Source organism: Antechinus flavipes, chromosome 4 (genome assembly GCF_016432865.1).
Source record: "Antechinus flavipes isolate AdamAnt ecotype Samford, QLD, Australia chromosome 4, AdamAnt_v2, whole genome shotgun sequence".
NCBI classification, from domain to species: Eukaryota; Metazoa; Chordata; class Mammalia; order Dasyuromorphia; family Dasyuridae; genus Antechinus; species Antechinus flavipes.
Genome location: NC_067401.1, coordinates 446,432,071 through 446,452,205, shown reverse-complemented (window position 1 = coordinate 446,452,205; position 20,135 = coordinate 446,432,071). Strand labels below are relative to the sequence as shown.

Sequence of the window (20,135 nt, the reverse complement as noted above, 5' to 3'; positions counted from 1 at the left end):
ATACAATAATCTTGTTGCACAAGAAAAATCAGACTAAAAAGGAAAAAAAAGGAGAAAGAAAACAAAATGTAAACAAACAACAACAAAAAGAGTGAAAATGCTATGCTGTGAACCATACTCAGTTCCCACAGTCCTCTCTCTGGGTGTGGATGGCTCTCTTCATCACAACATCATTGGAACTGGTCTGAATCATCTCATTGTTGAAGAGAGCCACATAAAAGGACCTATTTGTACAAAAATATTTATAGCAGCTCTTTTCTCAGGGCGAAGAACTGGAAATTGAGGAGATGATAAGAAATGATGAGCAGGATGCTCTCAGTAAAACTTGAAAAGTCCTCTATGAACTCAAAATGATATGTATCGTGTACAAAATAATAGCAATGTTGTGGGATGATCAACTATGAATGACTTCACTATTCTCAGAAACACAATGATCCAAGACTACTCTGAGAGACTTATAATGATAAATGCTGTCCAAACCCAGAAAAAGATAATTGTGTCTGAATATAGATTTTTTAAAACTTAATTTTACTTGAAGGTTTTTTGGGGAGGAGGAGAGGGAGGAGAATCTATGTTTTCTTTCTCAAAGTAACTTTTATGGAAATATTTGCAAAACTTCACAGGTGCCTTCTCATTGAGGGGAGGTAGGAAGAAAGGAGAGAATTTGGAACTCAGTTTTAAAAACAAATATTAAAGATTGTTTTACATGTAACTAGGGAAAATAAAAAAATGTTAAATTTTATAAAGGAATGTAGGCTTGTTGAAGACAGGGGCTGTTTTATTTTTGGTTTTGTTTTTGTTTTTTAATTCCCAGCACCTAGCACACAGAAAGTAAATGTTTGTTGTATTTACTTGAATGATTCCATATCCTCCTGGTTGCCTGCTGCATGAGCACTTTGGGGGACTTCCACATTAGGGTCTTCTCTTCTTATGGAGACCTCCTCCCTGAGATCACAATTTAGGGAAGGACCTCAGCCATGTTTCACCTCCTTCTTGTCTTGTCTGCCATCAAACTTCACCTCTTCCTGTACTACTGGGGAAACTTTGCTCTGGAGCCTCTTTCTTCGTTGGCACCTTCTTCCATGGGCACCTTCCCACCAATTTCTAGCTCTGCTCTATCTGTTTCTCTCTCTTCCTTTCCTTCTTCCTCCCTCTCCCTCCTCATAACAACTTTGGAAAGTAGATACTTAACACATGAATTGTTCATTGATTTTTTAAATCATTGACTCTGGATTCCCAGTTTTGAATCTTAAGGAAGAGAGGTATGTGGGATGAAGATGTCAGATTACAAGATGGAGAATGGATTGGAAGCCAGTCCAAGGGCATCCTATTTTGCTGACCCAGGTCCCCAAAGTACCCTAAAAATTATTTAAATTTAAGGCTACGTATAACAGTGAATTGAGTGCTGGCTTTAGAATCTCCAATATCTGGTTTCAAGTCAGCTTCTGGTTCATATTGGCTCTTGGGGCCTCAGATGACTTTCTTGGATTCTTTAAATTTCAAATCTGCTTTTGTAGAGGATATTTTCTCAATAGTAACACCCTATTCTGCTGAAATCATAGGCCCTGACCAAAGATAATTAAAGAGAGAGACAGACATCTATGATGGATGGATGGATAGATAGATAGATGAATAGATGGATGGACATATAGATAGATTGATCAACTGATCGATCTTAAGGGTATCCTTGGGCCTAATAAGATTTGAGACAAGAACAAGTACAAGGTTTATCTTCTAAAATTCTCTCCCTCTGTTCACCGGCTTAGTAATTCCCAGAGTTTCTTTAACTAGGGGACAAAGATTTTCTTGTCATAATTAGAGAAAAAGGATTTTAAAATACAATTATGTAAGAAAGTATTAACTATACATCAGTATAGATGAGCTTTAGTCAAAGCATAAAAGTATTGTTAGGAGGGAGTTAAAAAGCAGCAAGACTCTAAACATCTTAGATTAGGAAGAAAGGGATGGTATCTAGGGAAAAAGAGAAACTAGAGATCTGGAAGACAAACTTTGCTAAAATCACAATTTTGGCCTCTTGGGTCCTATTTATCTTTATCTGTCAACAAACAGAAGCTGTATGCAAAGATATGTCACCTCCTGCTGAGTAGGTCAAGTCCTATACAGGCTGGCTTAGCGGGAACTGTGGATAGAACTGGAAGGGAACCATAAATGAGAATACTGTTGACCTCCGAGGTCCTTTCCAACTTTAAATCTATCAGCCTATGAATCCATAAAGTGGGGAAGTTGTGAGGAATTATCTTAGAAAAGAGATAAACAGACATAAAGTGAGCTCCTTTGGGTTTAATCAAGGAATAAACCCTTTCAATCTCTGCTATTTCCCATCAGACTTAAGAGATTTATATCCAGAGGTCAAAAGTATTTTCGTCTGCCCACTGATTCTCACATTATTCAGTGATTCTGTTAATTGATTAAAAAGATGTTGAATATGGTCAGTTACATCAGCATAAATTTCTGTATGACTTAATAGTTGATGGTAATATTTTGGGATCCTTCCTTTTCCTCTCTAATGGAAATTTGTTTTCTTATGCAAATCAGTTTTAAAGTAATACCATCAGTGTTTCAGGCCATTTCCAATGGTTTTGTGACAAAAAGAGTCTTCGGCACTCAGCGAGAGCTCTGTAGGGACTGAGTGTGGATCACCACAAAGCATTTTCACTTTTTTTGTTGTTATTTCATTGCATTTTGTTTTCTTTCTCTTTTTTTCTTTTTGATCTGATTTTCCTTGGGCAGCATGTAATTGTGGAAATATGTATAGAAGAATTGTATGTATTTAACATATATTAGATTACTTGCTGTATAGGGGAAGAAATGGGGAGAAAAGGAGGGAGAAAAAATTTGGAACAAAGTTTTGCAAGGGTGAATGTTGAAAACTATGTATATGTTTTGAAAATAAAAAGCTTTAAAAAAGATATATCATCAGATCAGAGGTTTAGTGACTCAACTATACACAATTCACATGTTGTTTTTGGAAACAGGATGTGGTGTGTGGAAGGTGGGTTAAACCCCACCATTACCCTGACCACCTCTGTCTGGACTCCATGGAGATAACCCAGGATCTAGAGTCCAAGAGCTTGGGAGCCAGCGTCATCCCCTCACCCCACTGGTCCTGCATCCAGCCCTGTTCCCACAGCCATTATCTAGGAGAGCCAGCCTAGAGGAGAAAGATCCCACCCTCCCAAGGACCAAAACCAACTGTCACCAACATGAGACAGATAAGCCCAAGAAGCCCAGAGCCCTTCAGATCTCCATTATCAGCCTGGGCCCGTCCTCCAGGGAGTCACCATTGTGGAAAGGTAACCTGACAACGGACTCTGCAGGTCCTTGTCCAGCCCTATTTCTCTCCCCATCTCGGTCTCACGTCTCCAACTGACTCGCAACTTGAACTGTATTCCTATAGGCATCTTAAGCTCAGGATGTCCAAAGCAGACACATCTTTCCCCCCAAACCCTCTTCTCTTTTTATCTTCCCACTACTCTTGAAGGTACCATCACTCTCCCATCATTCATCTCAGGTGTCTCCTCTCTTTCTGTCTCTTACACTCCCACCTGAACTCTTGCTAAATCCTGTCAATTCTACCTTCTTAACATTTTTTGGATATACCTCCCTACTTTCTTCTCATTAAGGCCTTTATCACATCACACCTGGACTGCTACAACACCTGCTACTTAATCTCCCTGACTTGTCTCTACCCACTCAGATAAACTGATCTTATTAAACCAGGGCTTCTTAAGCTTTCTTCCACTCCCAATCCCTTATAGCCCAAGAAATCTTTACAGGTCATATATAGGTATATGAAATAGATGTGCAAATCAAACATTTACTGATAACATTATAATTTCACAATCCTTCAGTTATGAGACTCCCCAGTTTAAGAAGCAGGAGACTAAAGCGAACCAGGCAGCTAAGGACTCTACTAGTCATTGAACTCCAGGATAAAATATAAAATCCTCTCTTGGGCATTCAAGCCTTCACAATTTAGCTCCCTTCCTACCTGTCTAGTCTTCTTACATCTTATTCACCCTCCCTGATATAAGGACACCGGCCTTCTTGCTGTTCTTTTCACAGAACTCTTCATCTCTAATTGTATTTTCATCAGTAATTTACCATGTGTGAAATGCTTTTCCTCATTTCCCTGGTTTCCACTAAGTCTTATCAAAAATCCCACCTTCTTTCTGCAAGATTTTAATGTTAGTGGCTTTCTTCTGAGATTCCTCCAGGGCCATCTCCAGTCGTCCTGATCCATATCTTGCCGTTGGTCTCAGATAGCTTTGGAGGAGAAAGTGAGACTGGTGACTGCATAGCCCTCCCTCCCTTAATCCACTTGCATGTCATGTATCTCCCTGCTGTCACAGTCCTTTCCAATTATGGAGAGCAACGACAACATTGAATGTGTCCGATCTGTAATCTGTTTGCACATAGTTGTTCGCGTTTTTGCCGCCTCCTATTAGATTGTGTATTCCTTGAGGGAAGTAACTATTTTGCCATTCTTTATGTCCCCAGCTTAGCATGATACCTGGCACATATTAGGTACCTAGTAAATGTTTTTGACTGTTGGCATTAAATAAGTGCGTTTTGGCTACTGAAGAAAAAGGAAAATGTTCTCAAAGAGGATGGCTTTATTACGAGTAGTTCTTTCAGATTCACCTTATTTTCTTTCTTGACTAAACTGGTTAATTCATGGAAATTCTGGGATGGTGTCCATAGTGAGTAGATGGTGCTCTGATAATGAACAACAAAAAGGCAGAACTACCCCATTCTTTGTGTTTTATTTTATGCCAAGGGGAACGCAAAAAAGGGCAAAACAAAAATGGACAATAAGGAGTTAATGCCCAACATAAGTATTGTCACCTACTTGCCCTCGATGAATTTACATCCCTTGGCTTCCAGACTACATCCTTGGGTACTGAAAGAACTGGTCGATTGTTAATTGAAAAATTGTATTAGTATTTAAAATGATGGTGAAGAATGGGAAAGTTTCTACAGTACTGAAGAAGAGCAGACGCTCTGGTTTTCTGATAAGAGAACAAAATAGGAAGCTGGACTGGAAAAAGTTTCCAGAAATAGTTGCTTTTCGAGCTTGCTGATATCAGTTAGCAGTCCTTTCAGCTTCACCAAGGCATGGAAACCCCTGCAAACAACTGCACAATCTCGCCATCATGGACGTTACCTTAGTCTAACGGTACTTGCAATTGGCAGGGGGCTGCTTACCATTCACAGGCTGCCTAGTTAATCATCCATTTAAGCTTTACATAGTAATAGCCTTCCCTCCTTATGCCCCCCATAGGGCTTGTCCTCTTAACGCTCACTCTTCCTCAGCCCAGTACTTTAAGTTATAGCCAGTGAGTCCAATGCTAATTTAAGTCTGGCAGAGTTCACCCAAATGCTGATTGCTTTGTCCCTGGGGTTTTGCCCTCTATAATTATTGCAGCTGTTGATCCCATGCTCTTGTTATCTGTAAATTCTCCTTAAAGCTTTAAAAAAAGAGCTCTGTGTAATTTGGAGAGTTTAGATCATGGTCAGTTGTCTCTAAAGGCAAAAATCTTCTCCCGTCTCTCCTTGCAGTTTCCATCCCCATCCACCTGGCCCCTTTCCATACAGCCACCACACCTGAACCCTAGCCTCTGCTTGTGTCCCTGAGAGGCGAGCTTGCTTGGGCCCAGCCGCTTCCCACTCACCACTATTCTCTTGTCCCAGTACCGATAATAGGGAATCTCCTTAAACCTGCCTCCAGTCTCTGATCCTAGATCTTGGAAAACGAGGGTTCCATTATCTAATCCTACCTGGCTCCTCACTGTTGTAGAAGTCTTTTTTTTTTTCCTCCCCAATTGACACTAAGATGACTTCCACAGCTCTTCTCTTAGGATTTCTTCGTCCTCTCTCCCCCTTTCCCTATGGACAGAGGTTTTATTGAAGGTTTACAGAAGGAGACCATTGGTCCCAAGCTCTCTTCTCTCCCTGCACACTTCCAATCCTCTCTGCAGCAGCCTGCATTCTCTTCTGTTTCTCTCCTCCCCAGTCTCAGATGAAAAGATGGGCTTTCTCCTGATAAAGGCCGATCCCTCCAATTGTGCAATGAATGACATAAATAAATCAATAAGCATTTATTAAGTACCTACTATGTGCCAGGGATACAAGCAGTGAAACAATTTCTATTCTCTAGCTTACATCCTTACACTCCACTCCATTCAGGGCTCATCTGAAACCTCATTTTCTTAATTATTCCCTCTTTTCCCTAGCTTCAATCTCTCTCTCCATACCTTTCTAATCAGGTCTCGCCATTAAAAAAGAACCCCAAAAACTTCACTTCCACTTCTTAGGTGACAATCTAGCCCTTTTGTCCCACATTCCTAAAGGGTTGTCTACATTTTACTGAGTGGTTGTTTTCGGCTGTTTCCAGAATGTGTCCTCCTTTGAGGCTTTTTTGGCAGAGATACTGGCGTAATCTCCATTCTTTCTCCAGCTCGTTTTACAGATAAGAAACAGCTGGTAAGTTCCTGGACTGAACCTGAGGTCAGGTCCTCCTGATTCTAGGACCGGCACTCTATCCACTTTGCCATTTGCTGCTCCTGCTATCTACCTGTCTACACTGGTCACTTAAGTTTCCTCACTTCCAACCGCTCAATGCTTTGCAATCTGGCTACTACTCTCTTCAAGGTTGTTAAACCTCTCTTCACTGAAGAACCTCTTCTCAAGCCTCACTGTACCCGATGTCTAACTTTCTTTGCAGTTGTAAACTCCCTTCTTTCTAGTCTCTTGGAGATCTACTCACCTGAGTTTAATTATCAGCTCCAAGGTAAAAGTATTGTCCAAGGCCACACTTCGGTCAGCTCTGATCTCCCATAAAATCACTTGCCTATGGGACTTTTCTCGGCTGGGCCAAACTTGCTATGTTCAAGTCGAATGTATTCTTCTCTCACCAACCCCAGCTCCTGCCCCCAAACCTACCTTTCTTCCTAATCATTATTTCTGTCGAGGTCCAACCATGCAGGTTCACCCACCTCAGTCATTCTCAATTTTTCTCTTTGCCCTCCCCTAATTAGCTTGCCAGTCTTGCAGATTCTAACGACAAAACTCTCCCGACTTTCCCCTTCTGTGTTCTAATTCAGGTCATCGTTGGACTACTTCAATAGCCTCCTAACTTGTGTCCCTTCCTCCAATCCGTGTTTCCATCCAGCAGCCAAACAATCTTGATCAAGCCTCTGCATGAGTAGCTTGCCCCCGGGGAGGGGCTCCTCTCTCTGGCACTGAAAGCCATTCCCGGCCGGTTCACAGCCTGTGTCCTCCATGTTGCATTTCTCCTTTCCCAGACTTTGCGCAGGCTGACCCCTTGTCCCTGGAAGGCTTTCCCCCCTCACCTCCGCCGCTTGGAATTTCCAGTTCCCTTCTCCAGGTTCTTATGTGGAAGAGGGACCAGAGTATTTGTTCTTGTTTGTCCCCAGAGGGTGGAAATGGAATCAACAGGGAAAACACGGAGGGATAAATGTGGACTTGTTGGGAAGAACCCTTCCTTATGATGAGACGTGGACCAGGCTGCCCCAAGAATGGAGGTTTTCAAGCCGAGGCTGACCTCTCCCAGGGCGTTTCCCATGAGCTGCAGAGGTCCCATCTACTATCCCTCTGGAATTCAAGGAGGAATCATGGACGACACTTACACACAGAGACAACCAATCCCCAAGAGAGAGTGGAAAGGGACACAAGAAAGGGCCATGGGGTCTACCCACATTAGGGGACAGGACGTGGATAATGGCCCGGCACACAGGAATTCAGAAGTGCTCAAGCCGATCAGTTCTGTGAAGGCTCCAACCAATGCCGCCTCTCGCCCCAAGCCTTTCCTGATACTCTCCCATTAGTCTTAGTTAGCAACGCATGTATTTTGTTTATTCATCTGGACAGAGCTTGTTTCCCCCCTATCAGACTGTGGGCTTCTGAAGGGTACTGCTTGTTCTGTCCCCCACCCCCTATATCCACATGTAGTGGGTTTGTTGAATTACACTCTTAAAATTCAAGGGTTTCACCAATGTGGTGTTACATGGAGACAAGATAACCTGTTTGTTTGGGAATAAATTCTCAGCCTAGTCTAGATGTACAACCCTGAGATAATGGAAAGAGAATTGGGACATACACATACCTTGGAAGATAACACAATTCTTTGGGAGAATTTGGCTAGCAAACGGCATTATTTTAAAAATAGACCAGTTTTGAGTCACTAGGTAGCAAAGAGTGAACTTTAGTTCTAATACCTTCATCAGCTTATTTGTTGTAACTAGTCACAATCACCAAGAAAACTTTATTTTTTTTTGCTGAGGCAATTGGAGTCAAATGACTTGCCCAGGATCACACAGCCAGCACGTGTCAAGCGTCTGAGGCCAGATTTGAACTTGGGTCCTCCTGACTTCGGGGCTGATGCTCTACCCGCTGCGCCACCCAGCTGCTCCAGGAAAACTTTATTTTGTAGTTATTTACAGTGGCTACCGCCAAGATAATAGTTGCAAACACTACTAGGGGCTACATTATTTCTGTCCCCTTCCCTCTCCCATAAGCAATTTGTGCTAATAATGATATCAGTCTGTCCATAATTAAATTGTTCCCATTATAAAAATGTAAATAAGATTTCTATACTTCAGGAGGAGTTAAAAAGAAAAAAAAAAAAAAAAAAAAAAGGAGTGCATCCCTATGGGAGGTTGGAAAGGCAGTGGAAAGATGTCACTGAAACGCTGCCTAAAAACACATTAACAAATGGGCTGTTTATGGGAGCGAGCTCGGGAGGTAAACGTGCCAACAACTTGTCAGAGCTGCTGTTCCAGGATAAAGTCTGCAACACCAACTTAGGGAAATGGTCACTTGAGGGACAGGTGGACCTTGGTTTTAGCTCCGATCTCGCCTCCCTCCACCGGTCCTTGTCAGCATCTGGGCCGGATGCCCTGCCCACAGCCCAGACCAGAAGGGAGCCTGACCTTAGGCAGCGGAGCCAGAGGGAGGCAGGGGCAGGCTGGAGGGGGCTCCTTCCCATTCACAAGACTTGGCGGGAGGCAATGGAGACTCCCTCCCCCGGGCCTTTGGTGTGTGTGCTTCCCTCCAGGCTTCTGCAGTGTTCTTCCCTCCTAGAAATCCTCCAGAATTCAGAAGTAAGGAAGCATCTGGAAGGCGCCTCACGCCATCATCTGGTTTGTTCTAGGAGCAAGAGCCTGTCCTAGTAATAAGCCTCTCGTGGCTCTGACCCCGCACGGGCACTACTTGGGCCAGCTCCTGTTGGAATCTTTACAAACTGCTAACTCATTAGAGTTGATAGATTATTGATCCGATCTTACAAGAAGATGTTTTGGGCCAGAACCTGAAACAAGGTACTAAGTTTCTAATTGATACAACGCTTGTGTTCACACCTTTACTCACTGGAGTTCACAAGTATGGGAGATTCACAAACTGTGTAACTTTGTGAATTCACACCTCCCTTGAAGCTTTTAGGGCAAGAAAGCACTATGGGAGAAAACCCATAATCCCTCTCTCTCGTATCCCACAATTCCTCTCTCTCATATATAAGATACAGACAGAGGCTCTCAGTCAGATTTCAGCAGAATTACACGAAGAGTGGAGCTGGACTGAAGGCTGAAGAAAGCAGAGGCAGAAGCAAAGGACAAAACTGCAAGAGCTCTTAGAACCAAGGAGAGAGAGAGAGGCCTCTAAGAAAAGTTAATCGGGCTATATTGGAGACAATAAAAGATCTGAACTTTTATCACCTGGCTGCATTTGGGGTAATTATTGATCTGAACTGATACTAAGGCTGCCTCCAGAAAACCTCTCCAAGAAATCAACTCTCTCCCAGAGAGAACCATCATATTTATCCTTATTATATTTTAAAGAAGAAGAAAAACACAACAAGCTCCCACAGTAGGAGTGCTGAGAGAGAGGGCCAAGAGGAGCTGGGAGAGTGGATCAAGAAAAATCTATGGAAACGTCTTCCCAGCTTCCCTTAGGAGCAGCTCTTCCTTTAGGGGCTCCAAGGGAGCAAAGTCCTCCTTTGCTCTGTGCCCAGGAGATCTTTAGGGCAGAGTTGAGGAGATCAGCTCCCCACCCCCTTGAGCCCTCAGAAACCCTTCTCGTTTCCATCCTTCAACTGACGCCCTGATGGGACAGGAACTGGGAGTGTCTGCATGGGTGTCACGCAGTGGAGGCGTCCGACAAGCCAGACAGAGAGGGTAGGACTGGGATGGCTAAATGCCATCTTTTTCTGCACCAGCCATGTAGCATGCCACGTGTAAAAAATGAGTCAACTGCCATAAGCCCTTACATCACCACCAAAACTTTTGTTCAATAAAAGAATAATCTCGTTACTTACATTATAATGTTCTCTAAGTGATATTCAATTGAATAGAAGCTGTCTCAAATAAATCTGCCAACTGGTGTACAATAAGGAAATGATGGTGTGAAAAAACATAAACAAAATATGAAATGTCTGTTTCTATCAAGTTATTATCAGAGGTCTATGCTGATAGTTATAGATTCTCATCTGTCAAAGAAAGAATAACAACACTGCAAAAGAGACTGAATTTTTTTGGTAACTTGGGAGAAACTAGTATGCCCAAATAACTATGTATGCTCTTATACATTTTTCTATTTTCAATTGAAATTTTAAATGTTTTCTAGATGAGAATTGGCTTACTCTGATAATACAACAGAAATGTGGATTTCTGATCTTCACGGACACTTTCAATTTTGTACTCTCGGTCAAAAAGTTGTATCTATGAAAACATTCTAGCCAGGAAACTTAATCAATTTTGTGTTTGCTACCTGTATGTAATAAAAATAAAAAAAAAGAGCAAAGCAGACATCAATTCACAATAAATTTATTTTACATAAAGGAAGAAGCTTGCCATTAGTGAAAAATTCAGTAGAAAACAGATCTCCTGCTTTCGATCTAGTTTACTCAAAAGTAGAATCCGCTTGTTAGTGAAAACTTCAGTAGAAACAGAAAATCCTGTAAGAAAACATCCTTGGCACGAAGTAAAAAGCTCTTAACACCAAATCTGAAGCAATGAAAAATTTACCATGCAACATTATTGGCAGAAAAGCCTATTTCTGATGGCTGGTAGTTTCTGAGTCTCTTAAGACATTAACATGGAAGACACTTAAACCTGCTTTACATAGTTAATCATATATAAATATTGTGTCATAACTGGTAGTCTGTCTAGAGGCCCCCCCACTTAGTTGAGCAGTTCTAAGTAAGTAATTGGTACTTTGCCCTTTTGATTTCCCCTTTCACCCATCAGCCAGTCTGAATCCATACCAACGATACTGTAAACTGTGATCACCTAAAAAAAAAAAAAAAATTGTAGTTACTAATTTTATCAATAAAATGTGACAGTGATCATAATTGCCCTTGTGATTCATGTTATTTATAAAAAAATAAGAAATACTTTTTCAAGGCCTGGCTCAAACTCTCATTTTTTAAAGGGATTAAGCAATATTATAACCTTGTCAAAAGATGGAATATCTCATAGGGCCACTTTTCCAGAGAAAAACCACAATATTAACCCTTTTTAAATATTTTATTCTGTTATTCGAGATTTTAAGCCAAGAAAAGAAAGACAATAATATAAACCATTAAAAATCCAAAGAGTCATGCTTGAAAAAATGGATTTTCTAGATGTCACTTTGGGAGTCCGCAATGTGTCATGCTTGTTCCAGAGAGTACGTTCCTAAGTTGGTGACCTGTGTCTTTATACTAATCATATCCCTTACCTCATCTGCGAGAAGTGATAATTCACTACTGTTTGCAGCATCATAGTCATAAAGCACCCTGGCTTTCCTACTTCCACTGGACTCCTTCAAGTCACTGACGGTAGGAGTAATAACTGTGTTACTTGTTGAAGGCAAGAGAGAGGTGGTAACTGCGGTTGATGAAGAAACGGAGGCATTTGACATGGAAGTTGCAGAAGACTGATTATTGTTAGAAACAAAGGCAGATGGAAAACTGTTGAAAACAAAATGGTCAAGGAATCATTTCTCTATTTCTTACTTTAGTAAAAAAAATTAACATAGATTAGTTGCAAAATTGTTAGTGTTTCAGTTCACAATGATGAACTTTTTAGTTAAAATAAGGGATTCAATTTTTCCTCAGAGTAGATGATCAGACCTGTGGGATTGTTGTTAAACTCTGAAGGTAAGAATTTTTTCTTGAGATCAGACAATAAATATTTCAACAAATTTCAGTTGTGAAATATTCAACATCATAGTGCCACCACTTGGTGGCACTATTCACTTTCTCAATTTCCATTTTGGGAGAAAAATGGTTAGTGACAAAATATTCTTTACCCAGTTCCTATTCACTTCTAAATCTGCAGAACAAGGATACCGGAAAAAGTTCATAAAGCTTCAGGGAAAAATAACTAAAAGCGTGTTACAAAAGTTTGCTTTTAAAGATCTTTGGGACAAAATATTACTTCTTACAAAATGTTTCTTGTGTATGAAGAGATTTCCCAGAAAAGTAGAAATTCACATTTGACCTTAAAAATGTTATTGGGGGGGAAGGGAGGAAGATAGGGTAGGCAAAGAACAGAATATTTATTTAAATAATAGTGAAAACTTCCCAGAATTCTCTCTTTAGAAATTCAGATACAAGAAACAAAAATTATCATCATGGACACAGGCATCAGTATAATCTGTATTAATTAATATATGTACAGTAATCTGTACATATCAATTAAAATGGCACTATACAATACTCCCTATTATTTAGACATTTTTTAGGTTTGTTGGATTCTTTATGACTTCATTTTGGGATTTTTTTGGAGTGACGCTCCAGTGATTTGCTGTTTCTTTTTTCAAATGAAGAAACTAAGGCAAATGAGTTAAAGTGACTTGCCCAGGGTCAAAAGCTATTAAGCCCTCTCCCCTATCACTTCTGCCTGTTGGTGTCTGGCTCCTTCAAGTCTCAACTAAAATTCTATCTTCTGGAAGAAACCTTTTAGGAAACCTCTTTGCTGCTTGAGCTTTTCCTTGGAGATGATCTTCCATCTATCTCAACTGTATCTTGGATATATATTGTTTCTTCCATTAGACTGTGAGCTCCTTAAGGAAAGGAACTATTTTTGCCTCTCTTTATATGCCTACTGCTTAGCAGAGTACCAAGAACATGGTACTTGCTTAATAAAAGTCTGATGACTTGACAAGCAAAACTTTTGCAAAGAGGAATTCTCACTCATCTACTATGCTGGGAAATGCCCTAGGGCTCTGCGCCTAGCTTTGTCCCAAACACCACAAGAATATTTTGAAGAGAATAAACCTTTGTAAAGAAAGTTCAATAGAATTTATATTTACCCAAGAATAATTTTTACAAGTACCTGATTTAATGAAATTCTTAACATAGATGTTTAAATAATAGTTTTCTCTATTACTTTTATTTCCATTTTTTGTAGCTTTATCTGTGCCTCTTACTTTTTAGAGAAAAAATAGGAAGTATCTTTGAAATCATTAAAGCTGTATGCTGAATGAATATTAGGTTCATGAAAAAATTTGAAGACAAATCAGTAGTTTTAACTTATAGCATAGCCACTTAACCTATACTCATATTAAAGAGAAACCAAGTTTAAATCCAAGCACAAATACAAGCTGTAAGACCCTGGGCAAGTCACATAACCCTGTTTGCTTCAGTTTCCTCATCTGTAAAACAAATAAAAGGAAATGGCAAACCAAGTCAGTATCTTTGCCAAGAAAACCCTCAATAGGATCATGAAGTCAGACACAACTGAAATGAATGCACAGCATCTGCACCTATGTTCACTCTAACCTAATCTTTTCTAATTATGATGAAATAAATAACAGTGATATAATGAGTCAAGAGAACTGGTCTCAGAAGTCAGAGGGAAGCCTCAAATTTATATTTGCCTGTGAGACCCATACAGGGTGCCAGGGCTCTAAGGCCTTCCTTAAGGTTATACTGAGACAAAGCCCTGGCTCAACAATGGCAGAGAGAATTTCCTCACTGTAGGAGGGAAAGGGGGGGGGGGGGGGGGAGAGGAGGTCCTGTTTTCAATGAAAGCAAAAGGTCTGGTTCCCCATTTCCCCATAGACTACAACCCGAGAAACTAAGCTCACTTAGTAGAAGGGAAGGCTGCTCCAAAAATACATCTCTCTTTGTTTCAAAAGGGAAGTTAAAAAAAAAAAAAAAAAAAAAAAAAAAAGAAAAAGAAAATGCTTCTGTTAGGCAGTTCCAATCAAAACAAACACAACTACCAAATTTAGGTTCCACCCTTCAAAAAGGCAAAACTCTGATGTTATTTCTTCACTGATAACCCCATGTTTACTCTGAATGATCAGAAGAAGGAAGGAAAGCTCTTATTTCTCTCAGGTCTGTGTAATTAATCTCAGGCACATAGAACCTATCTACCTCTCTGCCCGGCAAAACAGGAGTTTTAAAAAGGCAGGGTAGACTTATAGGAAATTAAGAAGAGAGAAGATGGGCGGTTTTTCTTGTTTTAATCATATCCAAATATCCTATTTTAAAATTAGTGTAATTTCTTCTATTATTATGAGAATGCCAATGAGGATTCACACTAAATGTATTTGTTTGGATTATTGATGTAATTTTGTAAAATCTTTTTTTTTTTTTTTTTTTTTTAAATGAGGCAGTAGGGTTTAAGTGACTTGTCCAGTCACATAGCTTGGAAGTGTTAAGTGTCTGAGGCTGACTTTGAACTCGGGTCCTCCTGACTTCAGGGCTGGTGGGTGCTCTGTCCACTGTTTCATCTAGCTATCCTGATATAATATTTTAAAATCCAATTTATTGTTCAAGAAGCAAATACATAATATTTTAAATTCAAATGTCTCAGTTAACTTTATACCCTTCTTAGTGCTTTATTAAAACAGAGACTTGAATAAAAATAAATGCAAGTTTGGAAGAAAAGCAAACAAGGTACCTAAAACTACTATTTTGCTACCTGCTTTCCTTTTAGTTCCTCAACCAGAGTATAGGCGATGGAAAATAAAAAAGTGATTCTCAACTAAGTTAGATCCTTTAAATTTGAACTCTAATTTTTCATCCTGTTTTTTTTAAAACCAGTTTATTTTAGTGGCTTGATCCAAACTGATGCAGCCAGGTTTCTCTCCTCTGTTCTAAGAAGAGCAGAGCAAACCCTCTCCAGAAACTCCTGTCCTTTGCCTTCTCAAGACCAGTCTCAGTCTTCCCAGAATTCAGTGGAGGGAGGAGGGTTGGTAAGTCTGGCTGGTTCCTTGCCAAGTTCCCCTGCCTTGCCTTGCCCTGTCTCTCTCCCTGCAGACATGTGCAGATGGCAAACAAACTTGGGATGATATAGGATGACAAATTCCCAGGCAATTTAGTAGGATTTGACTTTAGGCAGCAGCTTAACCTCTCTGAGCCAGACCTTAGCTGCAAAAAGGGAGAATATCTATTGTACTAACTTCCCCAAGTATTATGAGCACCAAACAAGAATATGTAAAGAAAACCTCCTGCAAAATTCAAAGTATGATATAAACTGCAGCTGTTATGATTCTCTTAGAAGCCAGGATGCTCTGACATCACTTGGATGTTTGAAGGTCTGAAGTGGAAGCAAAAATACCTGTAGAAGAAGGTAGTTATATATTTCAAATGGATTCTAGAAAGAACTTGTTATGAAACGTAAGCTGGGTGACAATACAGACAAGCTGAACTTGGAGAGTTTGAGCTGGGCTCAAATTCTGGCTTTGCCACCTCCTTGTTGGATGCTTAACTTGTCACTTGCAGTCTTTGGGTCTGTTCCCTCACCTATAAAAGGAGATGCTGGGAGCTCCATGAGCACCAAGGCCATGGTCCACTGATGTCCTTCAGACTCTGACTGACTCTTCACCTACCTCCTCTGCTTGGGCCAATCACTTTCTTTTTTGCATTTCAATTTCTTCATGGAAAACGAGGGGACTAGAATGAACTGGACTGATCTTTTGTTCTTAAATATACTGATATGATGTTGCTCCAGTTACATTTCTTTTATTTTTCTACTTCAAAGTTCCTTTTGACACTACACAGAAACTAGACTCCCTCAACAATACTTATCTACATACTGTTCACATGCCTAAATGTTTGCAAACAGTAGCAACTACTCTACTATATGGAGAGAATAGTGTGAGAACTAAATTACGGTTCTGAAAAAGTAACTGATACTATATACTGTAGAGACCCTAACATCTCTCATCTTCATTCCTAAGATCAGTTCACAGGTAAAGTCTCACTCCTCAAGGGTTGACAGCTCTGTTCACAAAAAGCATTCACTCCTACCTCCCAAGTTGTTTCTGCAGGTCCAGCATGTACTGGTAGCATTGAGCATAGTAAGTCATCTGGGCTTCCACAAAGTCATTCAGGCAGCGAAGGTGGTGTGCCTAGGAGATAAGGTTAAATATTAGCAGCTCAGTATGACAGACAACTTCATTACACTAATGAAGAATTGTAAAAATCCACAATTAACTTAGGAAAACCACTGCATTACCAAAGAGTAATAATATAAAGTTTATTTTATTAATACAATACTATAACAGTGAATGTGTATGGAGAGGACCACATAAAAAATAAGACAAGTTGACTTGAAAATCTGCATAGCTCTATTAGGCAAAGCAAATCAAGGAGAGAGATGTACTATCTACATTTAACCTGACAAAATCTATATAATTTATGTCCCTGTTCCCATTTCCATCCTTTTGGAGTATACAGCCTAGGCTTTTCTTGAGCATTTGATATTCTAAATGAATGATTTTTAATACTCACATGTGTACTGCTGATCCCTTCCAGGAGGAGTCTAGTTATCTCTGCTTGTCGATCAAATTCACTCTGAGTTATTCTTAATTCCTGTTCAGACTTAAGATAATATATATATATACACATATTTAGAATTCATTGAAAGGAAAAAATATATTAATGCAGCATTTAGCCTAATCCTTCAATTATGTTTTTTTTTTAAACAAACCCTCTTATCTGACAATTAGCTAATTTTAACTTAATACTTATTTACAAGGGAACTCATTGACACTGAAGAAGGGGAAATATTGTCATACAAAGGATAAATATGCACAAAATATTGGGAGAAAAAATACAAGGGGAGAACTCAAGACATTACAATACTTAGGACTAATTATTTTAATACTGCAACTATTTTCTTTCTCCATAACATAAAATTTGCTTTGAAAAAGATTTTTTACACAAGTAGTAAAATTATTTTCAAATTGTCTTCATTGTTTTTGCTTCCTTTTGAATCTTATTTTGTTTTCTTCTGTGCATTTAAAATGTTACAATGGCCCTTTTTCTGGCATTACTATTGATAACCCCTGACATCTGTTCCCCCATCCCAATTTATGGGGAAAAAAAAAAATACAAAATAAGCACTGTTGAGCAAAACAATCATAATTTATTTTCCAAAAAGTAGCTCTCTTCCAAAGTTCAGTGACATCTAAAATACCAAACCTGATGATGATCTTATTCTTAAGTCCAGGCCTTTTTTTTCTAGTCCTTAGTCACCAAATACTGATCAAACAATTTCACCTGATCTTCCAAAGGCATCTCAAGCCCCATGTACAAGACACAACTAATCTCCTCCTCAACCCTCCCTATTCTTAATATGTTTCATTTAAGAGACTGCCATTCTTCTAGGCATTTATGTTCACCTTCACTCTCACTTTCTACATATTACCAGATGCCAAGGCATGTCAATTCTATTTTTTTTTAATTGAGACTCCAATAGCCACCTAGTTCAGGCCTTCACTTTTCCATCTCACCTAGACTACTAAAATATTTTCCTCATGGGTCCAATCCATCTTTCACATAGTTTATAGACACAGAACTAAGGAAATAATGCCTCTATCTAGGGCCCCTCTATTATTTGGTATTTTGTAATGGGCTGAAACTGAGTTGATGCACTTCATGAGGTCCCAGCACTTGCGGCTAATTGCCAATTGGATAATACTCTATTAGCACATGCTTGGAGAAAGAATGGCCCTGCCCACTACTCTGTGCTGGCTCGATATGTTGGCATATAGAGATTTGGAGGAAGGATTAGAGGGTGGAGTAGGACAAGGGAGTGTGACTCCAGGCGGTAGAAAAAAAGGAGATTCCTGTGTCCATCCCTTTCCTTTCCCTTTGACAAAGAAAAAAGATCAAAGACTTTTGCTTATCCTGACTCCCGCTGCTTCTAAAGTATCCAGGGTGCTATTCACAGTAGTTAAAGTTCCTTACAATCATGCTCCTATCAACCTCTTCAGGGTTATTGTTACTTCCTTCATAGACTCTATGTTCCAGACAATTGACCTAGCTTCTCTTCCCCAAACTTGGTGTTTCAATTCTTGCTCTCTGACTTTGCAGGCGGTTTCTTCCATGTCTGTATATGTACTGTCTTCCACATCCATATATCTTAAAACTCAGTTCCAGTGCCACCCTACACTATAGTAAAATGCAAGCCCTCCAAAAGTAGAAAATGTTCTACTTTTTGTCTTTGTATCTCCAGTACCTAACCCACAGCAGGCATTTAATAAAAGGAAGGAAGGGATTATTTGAGGTTTCTGAAAGTGCAATTTTCAAAACAATATTTTAATAATCTTCATAGTGTTTCTCTAATTTTTACTTCAAACTTTTAAAAAGTTTTAAATCAAATAAACAGATCTTGGAGATAAAATTCTGAAATCCTATCCTTTTGTACCAGTTACAGCAATGAGGCTGCACAATTTTAAGGTTTCTTAGTAAAAGAACTCCTTTGTAAAAAATTTTGACCTTTTTCCCTCTAAAATCTATTAAGCAATATCTGAGTTTTTTCCTTCTTTAGCTTCCACAAGGCATCTTTTACAAAAAGAAAAACCATCAGATTTTCTGTGACATTTCAAAGTTATATAATATTTCTCAAAGTTACAGCCAACCCTCAATTACTCACTGCAAATTGGAGTAATAACTAAAAAAGTTCACTGAATTTTGTGATTCAGAAATAATTTTTTGCCAACAATTATTAACTTCACCTCATGCCTTTCCCTCAAATTGTTTAAATAGATTTGTTCACAAATCCCCAAGGAATAATTGCTTAGCTCATCTAAACTGACTAGTTTATCCTCTTCAGAGGAGGTATATCAATAGAAACAGAAACCAGAATATCAGTATCTCTTCCACTTGCCATAGTTAAGTTGTTCTAAGTCCCATACAACAAGGCAAACAACTTCATCTAAAACCTTAACAAACAAAAAGACTAATTGGGCAAATTCTTCTCTGTTTTTCAACTCTTCACTCTCTAAGTTGAGGCATTTGAATGTTATGAATAGGTAAGAAACAGGTAAAGGGAAAAATAAACAAAGGTGCTGAAAATCTAATTGGACAATCAATCTCCACTTCACTGACCTAAGTAGGAAAAAGTAGGTTCACCACTGGGTTAGGCCCCTTGGCAATATGTTGCTCAACAAATCATACAATGAAGTCATAAAAATTATTTGGCCTCAACCACAGCACATTGTGCTTTAGCAGTAGGCTCAAGTTTATTTCAGTTAGTGCTAATAATACCAATTAGATCAAGAAAAGTAAATGGAAAAAAGAAAAGGAATAAATGTTCTACCTAACAAAGATATTAAGGAAAATCAATAAATTCAAGGTTACATCTTTAATCACGTGCATTTACAGCTGACTGGGCAACTGTCAAGGCTTTGGGGAAAACAATAGAAGTAAATTGATGTTACAATAAAACTCTGATAATGATACTCTAGCAAACCCAGAAGGATTAATCTCACAAGAAGAGGAAGGAAATAATCATATGTATATAATGCCTATTATGTGCCTAATGGCTTTTTATAAATATTTCAATTAAGAGTTCTTAGAGGCCACTCATACTTAGGCCTTCAGTGTTTGTAAAAACATGACATGATCTGACCAAGCTGTGATGACAAAATCAGACATTCACAAGGTAGAAATTTTCCATATTTAGATTAATTCACATGCAGAGAGCACAGGCTTTGCAAGGCAGAAAAACCTTGGTTTAAATATAAAGACACTTACTCTGAGTTCCAGTTTCTTCATTTGTTTAAAAAAAAAAGTGATAGTAATTATAATGCTTTCCTCACATGTGTTTGTAAAAATAAAATCTTTATAAAGTACTTCAGCATATGGAACC

The 20,135-nt window shown here is 39.2% G+C and overlaps 1 protein-coding gene across 3 annotated transcripts in view; it reads right to left on the bottom strand.

Moving 5' to 3' along the window:
• Positions 1-10,846: 10,846 nt before the first annotated feature.
• Positions 10,847-20,135, bottom strand: part of SH3GLB1 (SH3 domain containing GRB2 like, endophilin B1) — a 41,201-nt gene continuing 31,912 nt past the window's right edge. For all 3 annotated transcript variants that reach the window (XM_051999263.1, XM_051999265.1, XM_051999266.1), the window contains 4 exons: positions 16,769-16,858; positions 16,286-16,386; positions 11,758-11,989; positions 10,847-11,327 (listed from right to left, as the gene is read on the bottom strand). In XM_051999263.1, the coding sequence (XP_051855223.1) occupies positions 11,220-11,327; positions 11,758-11,989; positions 16,286-16,386; positions 16,769-16,858 (531 nt within the window). In that variant the 3' untranslated portion in view covers positions 10,847-11,219. The remainder of the gene's footprint in view (positions 11,328-11,757; positions 11,990-16,285; positions 16,387-16,768; positions 16,859-20,135) is intronic.